Genomic DNA, 18,860 nt, shown 5'->3' on the forward strand with positions numbered 1-18,860 from the left:
CCCATTCTCTCTCCCTCTATCTGTCTTTCTCTCTGTGTCTGTCACTCTCAAATAAATAAATAAATAAAAGACATTCCCTTTAAAAAAAAAAAGAACTGAGGTGAGAAAGCAGTCTGAGGTGAGCCATCTCTCCAGCCCAAGTATCTCTTATAATAATGTCTTGGCCCCCTAAGACATCAAATTTGACCAAAAAAAGTGTTACTCCTCCTCCACCCAGTCATACTGAAAATCACCCAACTCCATCTTTCCAAGAATGCAGGCCTTCACTTACCTCCATGTCATCTTCTTTTTTCCTCTTGTTTACTGACTCGCTTCCTTCTTCATCTTCCTCCTCCTCCTCTATGATTCCTTCTACGATAGATTTTGAGCCTTCTGGACTTGTAACTCCTTCACACCTAGATTATTTAAAAGTGCTATTATGAATATCTTCAGGGTAGAAATTATCTCAGATATACTTCTGACCTTTTCTAGTCAAATGTTAATTAAAACTTGGACAGTCTTCCTAGGAGTCAGACCCGGAGATCTGCACTTCTTGGGCTGTGGAAAACCATGGAAAACCATGGCTGATGTGTCACTATCCTCTAACGGGCTGGTTTACAGTTGTTTACCAATGCTGACCCACAAGAAAGGAATGACCATATTCTCAGACATGGTGACAAGAGTTTTTATTGGTGTTCTTTTTTGATTTTTTTTTATATTTTTTTAATTTTTATTTATTTGAAAGTGACAGAGAGAGAAAGAGGCAGATAGAGAGAGAGAATGGGCACGCCAGGGCCTCCAGCCACTGTAGACAAACTCCAGATGTGTGTACCCACTTGTGCATCTGTGTAATGTGGGTCCTGGGGAATACAGCCTCGAACTGGGGTCCTTAGGCTTCATAGGCAAGCGCTTACCTGCTAAGCCATCTCTCCAGCCCTGTTTTTTGTTTTCTTAAAGTAGGCTCTCACCCTAGCCCAGGCTGTCCTCAAACTCACAGTGGTCCTCCTACTTTAGTCTCCTGAGTGCTGGGGTTAAAGGTGTGAGCCACTAAGCTCAGCTTTACTGGCATTCTTACATGATCCTCATAGTAATCTATGAAGTAACCTTGAAAGGTTAAGAAAATAGTCATTAGTGGAAAAGGATAGGATGTTAGCCAACAGGCCCTACAGATCCTTCTGCCTTCTTCTTCCCAGTGGCCCAGACTGTAGGCATGTACCTACATGCCTGGCATTTTTTTTTTTAATCTGGATATTGAGGGCTGGAGAGAGAGCTTAGCGGTTAAGCGCTTGCCTGTGAAGCCTAAGGACCCCGGTTCGAGGCTTGGTTCCCCAGGTCCCACGTTAGCCAGATGCACAAGGGGGCGCACGCATCTGGAGTTTGTTTGCAGAGGCTGGAAGCCCTGGCACGCCCATTCTCTCTTTCTCCCTCTACCTGTCTTTCTCTCTGTGTCTGTCGCTCTTAAATAAATAAATAAATAAATAAATAAATAAATAAATAAATAAAATTTTTTTAAAAATCTGGATATTGAGGAGCTAAAGTAGGTCCTCATGCTTTCATGGCAAGCCCTTTACCCCTTGAGAAATCTGCTCAGGCCCATCTCCCAGTTTTAGTTGATAGAAATTGGTAAGTAAGTACATTGACCATAGTCAGCTGAACCTTGCTGACTGGACCATCTGATCCAACCAATTATTGTTATTGTATCTCCTTAAAATAGCACCTCTCTACGATGCAAAATATGTAGTACCATAATTACTTTTAGAGAAAACTAAATGTACCAAAAATATAGTAACAAATGTTAAAGGCACAACTCCCAAGTGCCAGAGTTTTCACTGCATGGAGCCTTGAAGGAGAGACCATGACCACAGAGGAAAGAGAAGAAGCATGGAAAAGAGAAGCTAGAATAAACTGAAGGGACAGTGGAAGACTTTTTTAAAAAATATATTTTATGTATTTCAGAAAGAGAGAGAGAGAGAGAATGAGCACACTAGGGCCTCCAGCCACTGCAAACGGACTCCAGATGCATGTGCCACCTTGTGCATCTGGTTAATGTGGGTCCTGGGGAAATCAAACTGGGATCCTCTGGCTTTGCAGGTAAATGCCTTAACTGCTAAGCCATCCTCCAGCTCATTGTGGAAGATTTTTAAGAATGGTTACTTCACCTTTCTGGCTTTAAACTTTTTAGTATATGCTCACAAGTAGGAGTTGTCTATAAACCCTGAGGTGGTAAGTTTCATGTCTAGTATGTAAGAGTTATTTTCTTGAAAAGAACATGAAATATCTATATGGCTGGCCTAATTTAACTCACCTAAAAAGTTATCTAAAATAATTAAGACCTTGAGCCAGGTATAAGACAAAAGCAGCAGCTGGTAATTCTCTCACCCTGTGTCAGCTTCTAACTAGCCAACAAAGCAAAGTAAGACCTACTGTTTGACTTGTCCAAACATTGAGACACGAGCAGACTCTAGATTTCGAATCTGGCCACTCTTCACACTAGGAAGGAAAGAGAGAGGAGTTTTTAGTAATCATCTCATCACAGTGTAACAGTCAAATGACTAGTACATCTGTGGAGTCCCCAAGCCGCCTGCCATGCAGATTGCTGCTACTCTTCATGCAGTGACTATAGCCATAAGTTAGGCAGAAAAATTAGGTGAAGAAACTGTAGCCATTGCAGAGGGCAATGCCCACGCCAAGTCTGTGCTTCAGTACATAATCCAGGAGGAGAGACAGCCAGATGATGCTACTGCAATAAGGCAAGTTCAGAGGAAGCGTTTCATTTTGGATGAGGAGACTGAAAAGCCTCCCAAAGGTGCTGCTAAAGCTATGGACTGAAGACAAGTTATTTTTTCTTCTGATGACAGAAGCTGAACCTAATTCATCTATAATTCTTTGTTCAGACACTAGAGAAACTGCTATTTGAATAAACTTTTAAAATTTGTAAAAGGATAAATCTGAACTAACAGAGCCCTATCCAGCATAACTTTCCACTGATCATGTAAGGGGAAGCAGGCAGGCACCCAAGGTGTATGCTGAGCCGCCTTCTCAAACCCATGGCTATCCAGGACAGACTGCTGATGCATCTGAGAACAGGAATCCTGTTGTGGTTATGAGCAAGGTGTGGGGGGAGAAGCAATCTCAACAAACACAGTGTGGTTCTAATAAGCCATATTCTATCACGATACCCTCATTCCTGGAAAAACTCCTAGAGCATACCAGTAGGTCCTAAATTTCTATTTGGTATCTCTGACTTACTAAACAGACATAGTCTACCCACTAGAAAAGCCCACACTATGCTACATGGTATATGAAAGCACAAAAGAACCAGCTTCTACCCTTGTCATAGAGGAGGGTATTAAGAGACATTAATATTTTCAACGAAGCACTGGAAGCCTCAGGAGTACAAAGTGCAATATAAAGGCTGCTGACAATTTTACTGTGAGGTATCTGGTGATTTAGGAGTTGAAAGGGGTATTTTGGAGATTTTGAAGACAGGTAGGAAGTTAGGATGGTAAAGATATTTTATCCCAAGATTTATCTCTTTGTGGAGAGAACAATGTTTCATACATCTCTAAAACCTCATCCTGTAGCACAAAGGAAGCTAAATAAATATTTAATAAAATTGTTGATTGAATTAGTGAATGTATTTATGATTGAAGAGCCTTTAAATGGAACCAAAAACCAATTCTGTTAGCAATAAAACTACTCATAAAGTTTTTATTTATCTGAAACACAAATAGATTATAGAGAAGAGAACCAATATCTGCCTTGTATCTCCATCATTTTGTCTGAAACACAGAAGTGAATCTAGAACCATGGAGTGTCAAAAGGAGAAAGGGCCTTAGAGGCCACCTGGTCCATTTTTCTTTTCTCTCTCTATTTTTTTTTCCAACGTAGGGTCTCACTTTAGCCCAGGCTGACCTGGAATTCATTATGTTGCCTTAGGGTGGCCTTGAACTCACAGTGATCCTCCTACCACAGCCTCCCAAGTGCTGGGATTTATTATTTATTTATTTATTAAGGTAGGAACTCACTCTAGCCTAGGCTGACCTGGAATTCACTATGTAGTCTCAAGGGTAGCACCGAACTCACGGTGACCCTCCTACCTCTGCCTTCTGAGTGCTGGGATTAAAGGTGTGCACCACCACACCCTGCTCCAGCTAGATAACTGATGACCCAAATATACTACTATCCTAGGAGATACGACAGTTTTTTGGAAAGGAACAGGTATTTAAACAAATCAGTCATTTCTAAAATATTTAAAATATTTTTAATACACTGCTTTAAAATATTCTCTCACATACTATTACAAAAAAGTTTAAAAAGTTAAAAAAAAAAAACCTATTCCTTGGATCTTCGTGCTTGAGCTGACAAAAAAGAAGAGCTGTAATCTAACACTTAAAATTAAGACAACACAGATTGATGAATTACCTCCATTCAATAGCATTCTCCAGAGACTTGAAGGTTTTAGGACGACCACGCAAGAAATTCTGCATGCTATTAAGAGCATCCATGGCTGTACCTGGATGGTAAAGAAAAGTTTTACCCATGAATACTTTTTTTGCTTTGCAATTCTACTTAATATGTTCTATTTATTTTATTTCTGGTGTACACGTGTATAGCATGTGTGGTGTGGTGCAAGCATGTATGTATAATATACGCATGTACATGTGCAGACGCACATACCTCATGAGCATGTGTGCAGAGGTCAGGGGCTTCACCACCAGGTGGCCTCCTCTACTGCTCTTTGGCTTTATTACCTGGTGACAGTCTCCCACTGAATCTATCGCTGCCATTTTCTTGGTCAGACTGGCTGACCTGTGAGCCTCAGCCATTCTCCAGTCTCCGACCCGCACAGGAGGGGTCCGGGCCTGTGTGGCCATGCCCAGCTTTTCCATGAGTACCAGGATCAAACTCAGGTACTCTCAGGAACCCCCTGCTTGTACAGCAAGCGCTCTTACTTGCTGAGCCATTTCCTCAGCAACATGTATTTATTCATTATGTTAGCACACCAGGTACTGGGCTTCATCATGCCATCTTCACACACGTGTCTCATTACACTTAGTTCTCAGTTCTTCCCTTTCCTTCTCCAGATGGTTCTCTTCTTTCTCCAGCTAGGCCCCCTTTCTGCTTTGTTATTATATGTAATCCATTACCCTAGGATCCTCCCTTAGGATCTCTTCTGCCCCTTTCATAACTTTGTGGCCTACACACACACACACACACCTTTAAATTTAGAGTACACATATAAAAAGAAACACATAGAACCGGGCGTGGTGGCGCACGCCTTTAATCCCAGCACTCGGGAGGCAGAGGTAGGAGGATCACCGTGAGTTTGAGGCCACCCTGAGACTCCATAGTGAATTCCAGGTCAGCCTGGGCTACAGTGAGACCCTACCTCGAAAAACAAAATAAAAACTACAAGAAAAAAAAAGAAAAAAAGAAAGAAAGAAACACACAAAGCCGGGAGTGGTGGCACATCACATGCCTTTAATCCCAGCACTCGAAAGGCTGAGGTAGGAGGATCACTGTGAGTTCAAGGCCACCCTGAGACTACATAGTGAATTCCAGGTCAATCTGGACTAGAGTGAAACCCTACCTCAAAAAACTAAAAAGAAAAAAAAAAAAAAAAAAGCAGCAGCAGCAAAGAAAAAGAAACATACAGTATTTGTCTGAGCCTGACTTATTTTACTTAGTATGACAACATCCAGTTGTATCTATTTTCATGCAAATGTTACAATTTCATTTTTTATGGCTGTATAAAATTCCACTGTGTGTATGTACAGTTTTTATTCTGTCATCTGCTTATGGGCACCTAGGAATTTTCCATCTCCTGGCTACTTTAAATAATGAAGAGTCCTCCAGGTATATATATATCCAAGAATGGCATAGTTGAGTCATATGGTAGCTTTACTTTTATTTTTTTAAGGAACCTCCATACTATTTTACAAGTTTACATTCCCACCAGCAGTGAATAAGGGTTCTTCTTTTCCCACATCCTTACCAGCATTTGTCATTTGTTTTCTGGATGACAGCCAATCTGCCTGAGGCAAAATGGAATCTCAGAGCAGTTTTCCTCTGCATTTTCCTCACAGAGAAGGGTACTTTTTAAAGTATTCATTTGACCATTTGTCTTCCTCTTGTTGAGAACTGTCTATGCAGGTTCCTTAGACCATTTATAAACTGGATGATTTGGGTTTTTTGGGGGGGGTTCTTTTATTTTCATGGTAGGGTCTCATTCTAGGCCCGGCTGACCTGGAACACAACCTATAGTCTCAGGCTGGCTTCAAACTCACAGCCAACCCCTACCTCTGGCTCCTGAGTGCGGAACTAAAGGTGTGTGTCACCATGTCGGGCTCAAGTAAGGCTTTTAGTGATTAAGTTCATAAAGTAAAAGTAACTGGGGGCATGCCTCCCAAAGTTATACTTTGTTCCCAGTCTCTACTTTTCTCTCAGAGATCTGGGTTTTTTTTTTGCTGCTATGAGCTAAGCACACCTGTGTTCACAAGTGTCTCCTGCAAATGAACGATTCCGCACTAAAGAAACTTACCTTCCACAACATCAATCATACACAGGCCCAGGAGGCTTGGCAGCAGGTTAGATGATGCTGTGTGCACGGCAATGGCACCACCCATGCTGTGTCCAATCAGCATAATCGGAGGAGGGAGGTCTCCATACATGGCTTCAACCACATTGCCCACATCTCTGCAGAGACACACACGCACAAAAGGCTGGGAATGTTATAGGACAAAATTTTGAAAATAGTTTTCTTTCTCAGTTCCTTCCTTTGGTTTTGGTCTGTAACTAGTAGTTCTAGAAAATGGCAAGGATTGATTGGTTTATCTTACAAATATAGCTATGTAAACCTTCTAACATGGCCTCTAGCATCTATGCAGATAGCCACACACTAACTCTCAAAACAAGATCAAGCTGAGCATGGTGGCATATGCCTTTAATCCCAGCACTTGGGAGGCAGAAGTAGGAGGATCACCTTGAGTTCGAGGCCACCCTGATACTACAGAGTGAATTCCAGGAAAGCCTGGGCTAGAGCAAGACCCTCGAAAAACAAAATAAAACAAACAAATAAACAAAAAAGATCAAGTTAAGAACTAAGTGAATTCCAAATGCTCTCATCATCCTATATATTTAGTATAGTTATATAAAGTTACTTATATTTATTTTGAGCCTAAGTTGAAACTCCAAAGAAATAATTTAACTACTGAAAGGCTTGGCTTCCCCATTTATGATGCAATGAAGTTTGGAGTAACAAGCGTAAGTCTCAGTTTATTTTTAATATGTGAGTAATCTTGAATTTGTTAATCTCCAGACACTGAGTTTTACACCTATATATTTAATAACTATATGAAGGTAGGGATATTATTTACTTTTCTAAATTGCTTTGAGGACTAATTGAGAAGTAAGTGTGAAAAAATACTTTGAAAGAATAAAGTGCTATTAGTTATAATAAAAAGTCTAAGCTTCAAATTAAAGACAAAAATCCAAGTTTTTCATATCAGTGCTGCTTCTACACTAAATATAAAATTTCCGTGAAGGACAAAATGGTATGAGAAGAAAAATTAACGAAATGTTGCTTTGGCTTACATGCCTCCCCCAAATTCATTCTGTTAATTATAAAGAGTAAATTACTGTTTACAGTTTCTCATGTATATCTGTTGGTTGAATGAACATTTATAAACGTATGTATCTCTAACAAACTCGAAAGGAATTCAGAGCTCATTTTTACTGGCTTTTGTTCTAATTACTAGTATTTGGAGGTGGAGCTATTGAATGTGATCAAGTCATAAGGAAACCTCCCTTGTGAAAAAATCAATCCAGGGAAGGAATTACCATGGGATATATTTTATAATCATGGAAAATGTTAATAAAAATTTTAAAAAATAAAAAAAATAAAAAAGAAATTTTTAAAAAGAAAAAAAAAAATCAATCCAGCTACAGATTAATGACTTATGACACTGGCTTGTTATAAAACAGAACTCTCTGGCTCATAGCTCTGTCTCACCATGTAAAACCCTCCGCCATGTTATGATCCAAGAAATGCATGAGTCCATGACAGATATAAAGATTCCATTTAACCAACAGAAGTAAACTTTTCAACAGTCTACCCAAACTAAACTTATACAATTTTCCCGTGCTTTCTGTGATCATCACAGTGGACACACCAAGAAAGATGGAGGTTTGTTTAAGGATAAATCAAATGGTGAAGAGCGAGAACACAAGTAAAAAATGTTTTTGTGTTAACTATTTTCCAACACCTTCACTAGTTCAGTGACAGTCTTAGTACTACTTATGATGGTGCAGAGCCAGGCAATCTACAAGCAGCATTTGGTTCTTTACTTTGCCATTGTTTCTGCAGACAGGTCTTCAGAATTCTTGACTTTTGTTTCACCTAAAAAGAAAATAGTTTAAAATTCAAATTCTCAAGAATAGGAATTATAAAGCAAGAGCAATAAAAAGAGGAACTTTACAATATTTTATGATGGAGTTTACAGATAAACTACATTGAAGACAAATCTCTGGTTACTATCCTACATCCCCCCAAATGTCCAAATGGAACACACTGGGTGGCCGCACTAAAATTTACAATAGTTTATCCCAAGGAGCTTGACAACATCATTGAGTCAGTGTATAATTAAGAAAGATACTCACCATGACCTCGCAGATCCAAGGCCACAATCCTACACTGAACTCTACTAATGATGGCTGCCTAGGAACAAATGAACAAAGTAGTAAGATACACATTTTGCCAAATTACGGATGATAACTTTGTTACGTGAGCTGCCATTAGAATTCAATGTTCCCAGCCAGCTAGTCTGATGGTCACTTGCAGTCTGGCAGTTTGTTTGCAGGGGCAGGAAACCCTGTCTCAAAGAAGGCGGAGCACTGACACCTTGAAGTCATTCTCTGACCTTCACATGTGCACTGTGACATGCACGTGTGCACACACACATGCAAACAAATGAAAGTTAAAAACAATCAGCAATGGCTGAGTTCAGGTGGATTATTGCCTGTATTTGAGGACAGGCTAGGAAGAATTAAGGAAGGATTTTGGTTTAGGTGGAGAAAACCACCTTTTGATGTGTGAACAGACCACAATATGTGACTCCCACCCCCCCAAAAAAAAGCAGAGAATCATCAGTCTTTTGTTTGTAGAAAAACTGTGAAAGTGCTTGTCACATAAGCATGAGAACCTGAGTTTGATCCCCAGCACCTATTTTGCACCCCTATAGTCGCAGCACTAGGGAGACAGAAACATAAGAATCCCTGGGGCTTCCTGCCTAGCTAGTCTGTCCAAACTGGTGAGCTCCAGGACCAGGGAGAGACCATGTCTCAGAAAATAAGATGGGCTAGGTGTGGTGGTACATGTTTTTAATCCCAGCACTGGACTAGTAGGAGGATCACTGTGAGTTCAAGGTCAGCCTGAGACTACAAAATGAGTTTCAGGTCAACCTGGGATACAGGGAGACCAGTCCTCAAAACACCACCACCAAAAAAAAAAAAAAAAAAAAAAAAAAAAACAGCAAGCCAGGTGTGGTGGCGCACTCCTTTAATCCCAGCACTCAGGAGGCAGAGGCAGGAGGATGACCATGAGATCCAGGCCACCCAGAGACTATATAGTTAATTCCAGGTCAGCCTGGGCCAGAGTAAGACCCTACGTCCAAAACAAAACAAGACAACAAAAAGTTTGAGCTGGAGAGGTGGTTAAGGCACTTGCTTACAAGCCTGATGGCCTAGGTTCAAATCCCCAGTACCCACATAACACCAGATGTACATCTGGAGTTTGTTTGTAGTGGCAAGAAGCCCAGGCAGGCCCATTTGCATTTTCATTTTCATTTTCATTCTCTCTCTCTCTCTCTCTCTCTCTCTCCCCTCCCCTGCTTGCAAAAAAAAAAAAAAAAAAAAAAAAAGCTGAAGAGTGAATGAGAAAGACACCAGACATTGATCTCTGGCCTCTACATACTTGCACTTGTGTGCACATGCACATGCACACACACACACAAATACACATATTAAGTGATAGAGTTTTAGCATGTTTTGTTACAGGAAAGAGTATGACACTTGTTACTCTTTGTAAAACTTGTATCAGGGAGGTGGAGCAAAGGCTTAGTGGTTAAGCGCTTGTCTGTGAAGCCTAAGGACCCCAGTTCAAGGCTAAATTCCTCAGGACCCATGTAAGCCAGATGTGCAAGGTGGCACATACATCTGGAACTCATTTGCAGTGGCTGGAGGCCCTGGCGCACCCATTCTCTCTCTGTCTGATGCTCTCAAATAAATAAATACAAACAAAAATAAATTTAAAACTTGTATAGGACTGGAGAGATGGCTCAGCAGTTAAGGCGTTTGCCTGCAAAGCCAAAGGACCCAATTCCCCAGGACCCATCTAAGCCAGATGCACAAGGTGGCACATGTGTCTGGAGATCATTTGCAGTGGCTGGAGGCCCTGGCATGCGCTCTCTCTCTCTCTCTCTCTCAAATAAATTATATTTTAAAACTTGTATCACTAAGTGTTTTTTATTCTATGTGAATTTTAGTTTGTTGATTCTCATGTATCAACGAACTAGCCAGATTAGTTGTGTTCATATAATATGATTTCTGGGGTGGGAGATGGCTCAGTGCTTAAAAATGCTTGCTGCGTATGAGGACCCCAGGCTGGGATCACCAGTACTCATATATAGCCAGACACAGTAGCATAGCATCTGAAATTCTGCATGCCTATTTTCTTTGAATTTTAGAGTAGCCATCCATGACAGTAGTGCAAAATAGAGTATTTGAGATTCAGGGTCCTGGAGAAGAGGACCTTGGAAGGCCAGAACCATTTTACCTGAAGCAACTATTGCTTTAAGGGAAGAACAATGAAATAGGAGAATCCAAGAAACTTGGGGCTACTAACCCATGGCATGTACATAGCAGCAAATAAGACCCTGTCTGAAACAAGGTGGAAGGTAAGGACTGACACCCCGAAGTTGTCCTCTGACAGCACATGTGTGCACATGAACACACAGATACTTTTTTTTTTTTTGGTTTTTCAAGGTCGGGTCTCACTCTAGCCCAGGCTGACCTGGAATTCACTCTGTATTCTCAGGGTGACCTCGAACTCACAGCAATCCTTCTACCTCTGCTTCACGAGTTTTGGGATTAAAGGCGTGCACCACCACACCTGGCTCAGAGACACTTTTTTTTTTGTTTATTTTTATTTATTTATTTGAAAGCGATGGAGAGAGAGAGAGAGAGAGAGACAGAGGCAGGCAGATAGAGAGAGACATAGAGAATGGGCATGCCAGGGCCTCTAGCCACTGCAAACAAACTCCAGACACGTGTGCATCTGGCTAACATGGGTCCTGGAGAATCAAGCCTCAAACTGGGGTCCTTAGGCTTCACAGGCAAGTGCTTAACTGCTAAGCCATCTCTCCAGCCCCAGAGACATTTTTATTTGGAAACTTGAGTTCATTAATTTTAGATAATAGGTTTCCCTCAATATAGAATCATAATATGCTACTATGTTGAATGATACAAATATTTTGTGGATTCAATCATAGCAAATGATCTCTACTGATTTACACCACCACTCAAAGTGTGTAGTAACTGCCAACTCTAAGGATTTGGGCAGATAAAATATGATACCTCCAATACATCACTAATTGCTACTGAAAATGCATATCCTCCACATCTGTCCATTCCCTGCAAACTACCTCTGTATTCTTTGGCCACGTCTTCTAGGTTTGAGATCTTTCTAAACATACCATACAACTTTATCAGTCATATATGATGATTTAATGAAGCCTTTTAAATCATCTCATCGTTTATTGCTTTCTAAGTAGAATAAAGCAACCAACAGTTAACCTAAGCGTTCAGAAACGACGTGAAAATATTCAAGGAGTCATTACTGAGCAGAGCTCCACGGAGGCCTGTGCACAGAATGTGAAGGCGGGCTCTGCTCGCAAGGATCTGAGGATCTGACACCATGGACACAATCACAGCAAGACCTATTCTGGTCGTCCACATATCCTCCCACTATGCCTGGGCCTTCTGCTTTTTCACTGCCGTATTTTAGCAATTACTCTCTTGGCGAGGGCCTAAGGAAGTTCTATCTCATGACTATGAGATGCTTAGGCTTATTCCTGCTACTGAATCCACAGAAATGTTCCAAGGTTTAAGGAATTCTGACCTTTGGGGTTAAGTCAATTGCTAGAGTGCCAATTTTCACATAGCATTTCTATCTTCAAAGCACTGTCATTCAGTGGACTGATACACTGTCAGGAACAACAGTCACAAAAAAAGGACAAGGAGAGCTGGAGAGATGGCTCAGTGGTTAAAGCACTTGCCTTTAAGGCCTAAGGACCCAGGTTGGATTCCTCATTACCCACTTAAGCCAGATGCACAAACTGGTGCATGCATCTGGGGTTCATGTGGACGCCCTGGTGTGCCCATTCCGTCTGTCTCTATTCTGTCTGTCTGTCTGTCTCTGTTAATTAAAAAAATTGTTTTTTGAAAAGGAAAAGTAAGTTTTTTGTTTTTTTAATATTTTACTTTTATTTATTTATTTGAGAGAGTGAAAGAGAGAGAGAGAGAGAATGGGTACGCCAGGGCCTCTAGCCACCGCAACTGAACTCCAGACACATGCACCCCCTTGTGCAGCTGGCTTATGTGGGTACTGGGGAATTGAACCAAGGTCCTTTGGCTTTGCAGGCAAGTAGCTTAACCACTAAGCCATCTTTCCAGCCCAGGACAAGTAAGTTTTAACAGCTGTATAAATTCAAGGTATTGAATAGCAGAGAATTTTCTTCTGCATACAAATAACCCAGGTAAATCTGGGTGTGGTGGCACATGCCTTTAATCCCAGCACTCAGGAGGCAGGGGTAAGGGGATTGTCATGAATTCACAAGGCCACCCTGAGACTACATAGTGAGTTCAAGGTCAGCCTGGGCTAGAGTGAGACTCTACCTCAAAAGGAAAACAAAACGAAACAAATAAACAAGCAAAAGAACACACCAGGTAAGCAGTTGGAAGCAAATGACTTACTGTGGTGGTTTGACAAAGGTGTCCCCCATAAACTTAGGTCGTCTGGATGTTAGGTTTCCCACTGATGGCAATTGGAAAGTAAAGCCTCCTGGAGGCAGTGTACTGTTGGGGGTGAGCTTATGGGTTTTATAGCCAGTTTCCTGATGCCAGTGTTTGGCACACTCTCCTGTTGCTATGGTTCACTTTATGTTGGCCAGGGGTGATGTCCACCCTCTGCTCATGCCATCATTTTCCCTGTTATTATGGAGCTTCCCCCTCGAGCCTGTAAGCCAAACAAACAAACAAACAAAAAAAAAAAAGAACCTCTTTTTTCCCCACAAGCTGCTCTCTTGGTTGGGTGATTTTTACCTAAATGCAACACTTACCTATAACAGAGTTTCACAAAATAAAATGCTAATAGGTGTTTCAGAGAAAGGGAATAGAGTGTCAAATACATTTGGAAGACTTACTTAAGATTAAACAGCTCTACTTAGGACAACTCTTCATAGCTGTTAACAACATGTTAATGTGTAGGATGAATTTCCAAGAGGAAGGAAAAAGAAATGATCAGGTTGAGTATTCCTAACCTGAAATGCTCAGGACCAAAAAGTTTTCAGATTTAAGAATATATTTACATAGCCGGGCATGGTGACACACACCTTTAATCCCAGCACTCAGGAGGCAGAGGCAGGAGGATCGCCGTGAGTTCGAGGGCCACCCTGAGACTACATAGTGAATTCCAGGTCAGCCTGGACTAGAGTGAGACCCTACCTCAAGGAAAAAAAAAAGCGTGTGTGTGTGTGTGTGTGTGCATTTACAGACTACTGGAGTTAAAACTTCCTAATCTAAAACTCCCAAATCTAAAAAGATCTAAAATTCAAAAACTTTTGAATGCTAACATAATACTAAAAAGGTTTTTATTTTGGAGTCTTTTGGATTTTTAGATTAAGGATATTCAACTTATATGTGCAATATTTTTTAACTTCATTTAATCATGAAATCCGTATTTTATTACTTCCTCATGGCATATCTATAGAATACACTTTTGCAAAACAATGGCCACACATTTAACAATATCAGCTGCCATTTCCCAGTCACCTCTATGTGCCAGGTTCTTCTTAGTGTAGTCACTGCTCTGTCTATGGCATTACGAACATCTAATAACAATACTTGTCAAGAAGTGGGCTATTTAGAGTGTCATAAATAATAAAAAGTTCATATCTATCACTTTCTATAATCTTTAAAGAATCCTTACATTGTCAGTAGACTATATTTAGAGAGTGAAGGCGTAAGTGGTCTGCTGAAAAGCTTAAGTAGTTTTTTGGAAGCCATGTAACTAGAACTGGTAAAAACAAGGGTCGGACATCACATCGTGCTCCTCCTTCACTGCTCTTCCTTGAAAGTCATACTTGTTTCAGGGAAAACTTCCAGGACCCTGGCTTCTCAAATGTTCTATTTTGCACTAGAGTCCTGAACAGTTGCTCTAAAACTCACAGAAAATAGCAAGGTTACCTGTGGCCTACATATGTAATTCTCATTAAAATTTGAAAAATTTTGGGATTCACTAAACACTAGACTTGGAATAAACCCACTGTTTGTTTGTCAAACTTCTTATGAAGCTGAACCTGGGGTCACTGCCCCTGTGGTATGTCACTGAAGACAGTGCCACTTTCCTCTCCCAGTCACCCATCTCTTTCCTTCCATGTCTCCAATATGTTGGCTGGTCAGTGACACTGTTAGCATAGACCAGAATAAGCCAAGTTACGACACATGAGCTGTTTCTGGTGGCTGACCTTTGCTCTAGACACAGTGCATTCATTTTGATAGCTGCTGCATGAGAACACACTTCATGCACAGAAAATCTCTGAATATACACATTCACAGTATATGCCTTCAACAAAGTGAAGTATGCTCTGTAAAACACATGCTGGCTTTGAAAGATAGTACACAGGACCTTATCATATGTTGTTATGATTTGGATAAAGTTTGAGGTCCTTCCTGCAGAGCTTCACATGTCAATATAATGCCCCTAGTCAAGAAGTAACAGGGCAAAAGCTTAAAGTGACATGTAGCCTGGGGCTACAGAGTGACTTCCAGGTCATCTGGGACTAGAGTGAGACCCCTCAATATAAACAAACAAAAGACAACAAAAAAGACAAATGTGTCGGGCGTGGCGGTGCACGCCTTTGATCCCAGTCCTCCAGAGGTAGAGGTAGGAGGATCACCGTGAGTTTGAGGCCAGCCTGAGACTACTTAGTGAATTCCAGGTCAGCCTGGGCTAGAGACCCTACCTTGAAAAACCAAAGGAAAAGCAAAAAACAAACAACAAAAACAAATTTCATTTCCCCTCCAGTACTGAGGACTTCATGTTGAATCCCAATTACCCCGCCACCAGGAAGGAAATGCAAGTCCAGGGTCTGAACCACACAGCTACTCGGCTCTCGGTATCTAGCGCTGCACTCGCATTTGCTTCCGTTTTCTAATCTTCAGCATTCCTAGTAGTAAACAGAGGAAGTATGGATATTTCATGACACACACAGAGCGATCACTTCATTGTAGACAAAGGTGTTGCTAGCATCTCCTCAGAAGCATCTCTTCTTGCACATGGGCTGCCCGAATCCTAAGTCAAAGACATGACCAAGATTTACAAGTGGCAGCATTCACATAGGCACATATCCTCTACAGTGGACCAGAGCACCGTTCTTTGCTTCCTAGTAGTCACAAGTGTCACTTTAAAAAAGAAGAAATATTTTCAAATATTCACGAGACATCTCCATATGCAAAGTATCATGTAGTCAGTCTCCAAAGGAGCTGAAATAAAAGCCATCTAACGTGCTGAATCAAATGTCTACTTGTCTATTATTTAAAGTACCAAGATAGAGACCTCCACTTTAGCCAAGGTACAAATTCCACTGCCCTGATCCCAATGTACATATATGCAATGTTTTATGAACTCTTAGAAGGCACTAAGACCCACCCCACTTAACAGCTGCTTTTTTGCGGAGGGAGGGGTTGAGATAGTCTCACTCTAGCTCAGGCTGACCTGGAATTCACTATATAGTCTCACGGTGGCCTTGAACTCATGGTGATCCTACTACCTCTGCCTCCCGAGTGCTGGGATTAAAGGCAGGCCCCACTGTGCCTGGTTCCAGTTAACAACAGGAGATCTTGAACACACTATAACTATCTAGAATCCTCTCAATCCCTAGTGTTCCTACTCCAAGTAATATTAATGAGCATGGAAAGAAGTAGTCAAATTCATGCAAAAGAAAATAACCACATTTTAACATCCACTTACCGTGAACACAGCCCAAGAGAGGGCAGAATGGCCTCCTCCATGCAAGAGAAGCAGCACTGGACCCTCGGAGCCACTCTTGTAAACTCGAAAAGTGTATGAACAGTTAAGGACCACGTATTTAAGTCTTTTCTTAGTTAGGGTTTTGATTACTTAGTCATAGTAATTGATTTTATAAAATCCAAGCAACAGGAAAACTACATGCGAAATTGTACACTTGCCTACTTAAATAGATGTTTTCAAGATATCAACCCTCTGTTCTGAGGTAAGGTAGCCAGTATAACCATTTTTTAATGACAAATAAATATTCCCTTTGCCTAATGAGGACACAGTCCCTGGTTTCCACAAACTAAATTAGTTTAACTTATATCATTCATGGAACTTCTCCCTAGGCACCCCACAAAGATATATTACTTTTAGGAATTTAATACTTAATCCCTTCCCATGCATTAAACAATGATAGTCAATTAACAGACTGAAAAGGACTTGTAGGTAACATTCCATGCTTTACAAGAACAGGTAAGGAATAAAATAAAATAAAATAAGTAGCAGGAACCACTAACATTTTAGGAACTTTACAAGTCTTCACTTATACAACCTAATATTACTAATAAGTAAGCTTTGCAGAGGATATATCCTTGCCAGTTTCATTCTCTATTTCCACATCTTCCATAGACTCAAAGTACTGACTCCAAGGAACAGGAGAAAAGTCTCGCTTCCTTCCAGGGCTAAGGAGGCAAAAAAAAAAAGAGGCACTTAAAGTAAAAGAAATTGTTCTTCAGAAGGTAAAATCTTGGTTAAAATATGCCAAATGTAAATCTGAAATGAGAATATCAGGTATATTTTCTTATAAAGATTTGGAAAGGTCACAGAGATTCATTTAAATATGTTTAAGTTTAAACATAGATATGAGTAAACATTTTATGATTTAAGAAATATTTTATCTATTTATTTATTAGAGAGAGTGGGAGAGAATGGGTGCACCAGAGCCTCTAGCCACTGCAAACAAGCTCCAGACGCATGTGCCACCTTGTGCATTTGGCTTTACATGGGTACTGGGGAATCAAACCTGGGTCCTTAGGATTCACAGGCAAGCGCCTTAACCACTGAGCAATTTTTCTAGCCCACATATTATGGTTTTATAAAATAATTCACTAGGGCTGTAGAGATGGGTTAGCAGTTAAGACACTTGCCTGCTAAGCCTAAGGACCCATGTCTGACTCCCCAAATCCCACATAAGCCAGATGCACAAAGTGGCACACTTATCGGGAGTTCAACTACAGTGGTTAGAGGCTCTGGTGCACCACTTCTCTCTCTCTCTCATAAAAATTATCCACTAGTATAATCACAAATAAATTCTGCATGTGTATAAATATACATCAAGATAGCTAGCTAGCTACCTACCTACCTGCCTACCTACCTGTCTGTCTGTCTCACAAAATCCACTAATTCTCCTGATCTTAGTTGCAAGCTCACTCCTATCCTAGTATCATTCCTACCAAAGTCATTATGGTCATTATCATTCCTAACATTCTGAATCTCACACTCTTTCATGTTCCTTTGTCATTTTCCAACCAGCCAACACAGCCATCACAGAAAGCAGACATCCTGAACACCTAGGAATTAATCTGAAGATATGCTCACATTGTAGCATTGGCTGTGTAATAGAGAAAAGTCAGAAGCAACATAAATATCCATAAGTAGGCAATTCTCTATGTAGCACACAGAAATATATTTAGTTAAAAAGGAAGGAATTATATATTGATAAAATTTGTTATAGACAGGTATGGTGATGCAAAGGTTGTAATCCCAGAATTTGGGAGGTAAAGGTGGCAGGATCAAGCGTTCAAGGTCATCTTTGTCTATAATAATGATATTTATGGCTTCAAGAGACCTTGTGTCAAGTAAAATATATATATATATTGCTAAATAAAAAGACAAACATGATACACATACTACTATTTGTACAAAATTGAGAAAATGTAAATATAATTATTTACATAAGTATGAAGTATCTCTGAAAAGTTACTAACAATCATTATATCCTGAGAGGAAGATGAATAAGAAAGAACTTTTAAAAAAAGATTTTATTTTTATTTATTTATTAGAGAGAGAAAGAGAATGGACACACCAGGGCCTCTAGCCACTGCAAATGAACTCCAGATGCATGTGCCACCATCTGCACCTGGCTTATGTGGGACCTGAAGAATCAAACTTGGGTCCTTAGTTTTCACAGGCAAGTGTCTTAACTGCTAAACCATTCCTCCAGCCCAGAAATAACTTTTTCATGATGATTATCAAAAAACATAAAATTTGAACAGTATTCTTCATCCTTGATGAGACAGCAGATAAATCCCAAGCCTTTCCCTATTTTCCTATTCTTCTTCCCAGCAATGGAGAGAGTTCAGAATTCTATCAGCAGCAAAACCTTACCTTTGGCCAGGCATCATTGTCTACATGCCATGGGGAAGAATGGAAAATATCTATAAGTATAAGAAAAAGCCTCTTTAAAGTTAATACAGGGCTAGAGAGATGGCTCAGCAGTTAAAGCACTTGCCTGCAAAGCCTAATGACG

At 40.5% G+C, this 18,860-nt stretch overlaps 1 protein-coding gene across 1 annotated transcript in view; it reads right to left on the reverse strand.

Moving 5' to 3' along the window:
* The window catches only part of Ppme1 (protein phosphatase methylesterase 1), a 52,081-nt gene that overhangs the window by 12,615 nt on the left and 20,606 nt on the right, over window positions 1-18,860 (reverse strand). Inside the window, exons 2-9 of the mRNA XM_004656279.2 lie at window positions 16,920-17,013; window positions 16,289-16,381; window positions 8,641-8,698; window positions 8,329-8,380; window positions 6,524-6,678; window positions 4,405-4,495; window positions 2,404-2,469; window positions 272-395 (exon numbers count right to left, since the gene is read on the reverse strand). Coding sequence (XP_004656336.1) covers window positions 272-395; window positions 2,404-2,469; window positions 4,405-4,495; window positions 6,524-6,678; window positions 8,329-8,380; window positions 8,641-8,698; window positions 16,289-16,381; window positions 16,920-17,013 — 733 coding nt within the window. The remainder of the gene's footprint in view (window positions 1-271; window positions 396-2,403; window positions 2,470-4,404; window positions 4,496-6,523; window positions 6,679-8,328; window positions 8,381-8,640; window positions 8,699-16,288; window positions 16,382-16,919; window positions 17,014-18,860) is intronic.

Source organism: Jaculus jaculus, chromosome 3, assembly GCF_020740685.1.
Source record: "Jaculus jaculus isolate mJacJac1 chromosome 3, mJacJac1.mat.Y.cur, whole genome shotgun sequence".
Taxonomy (NCBI): Eukaryota; Metazoa; Chordata; class Mammalia; order Rodentia; family Dipodidae; genus Jaculus; species Jaculus jaculus.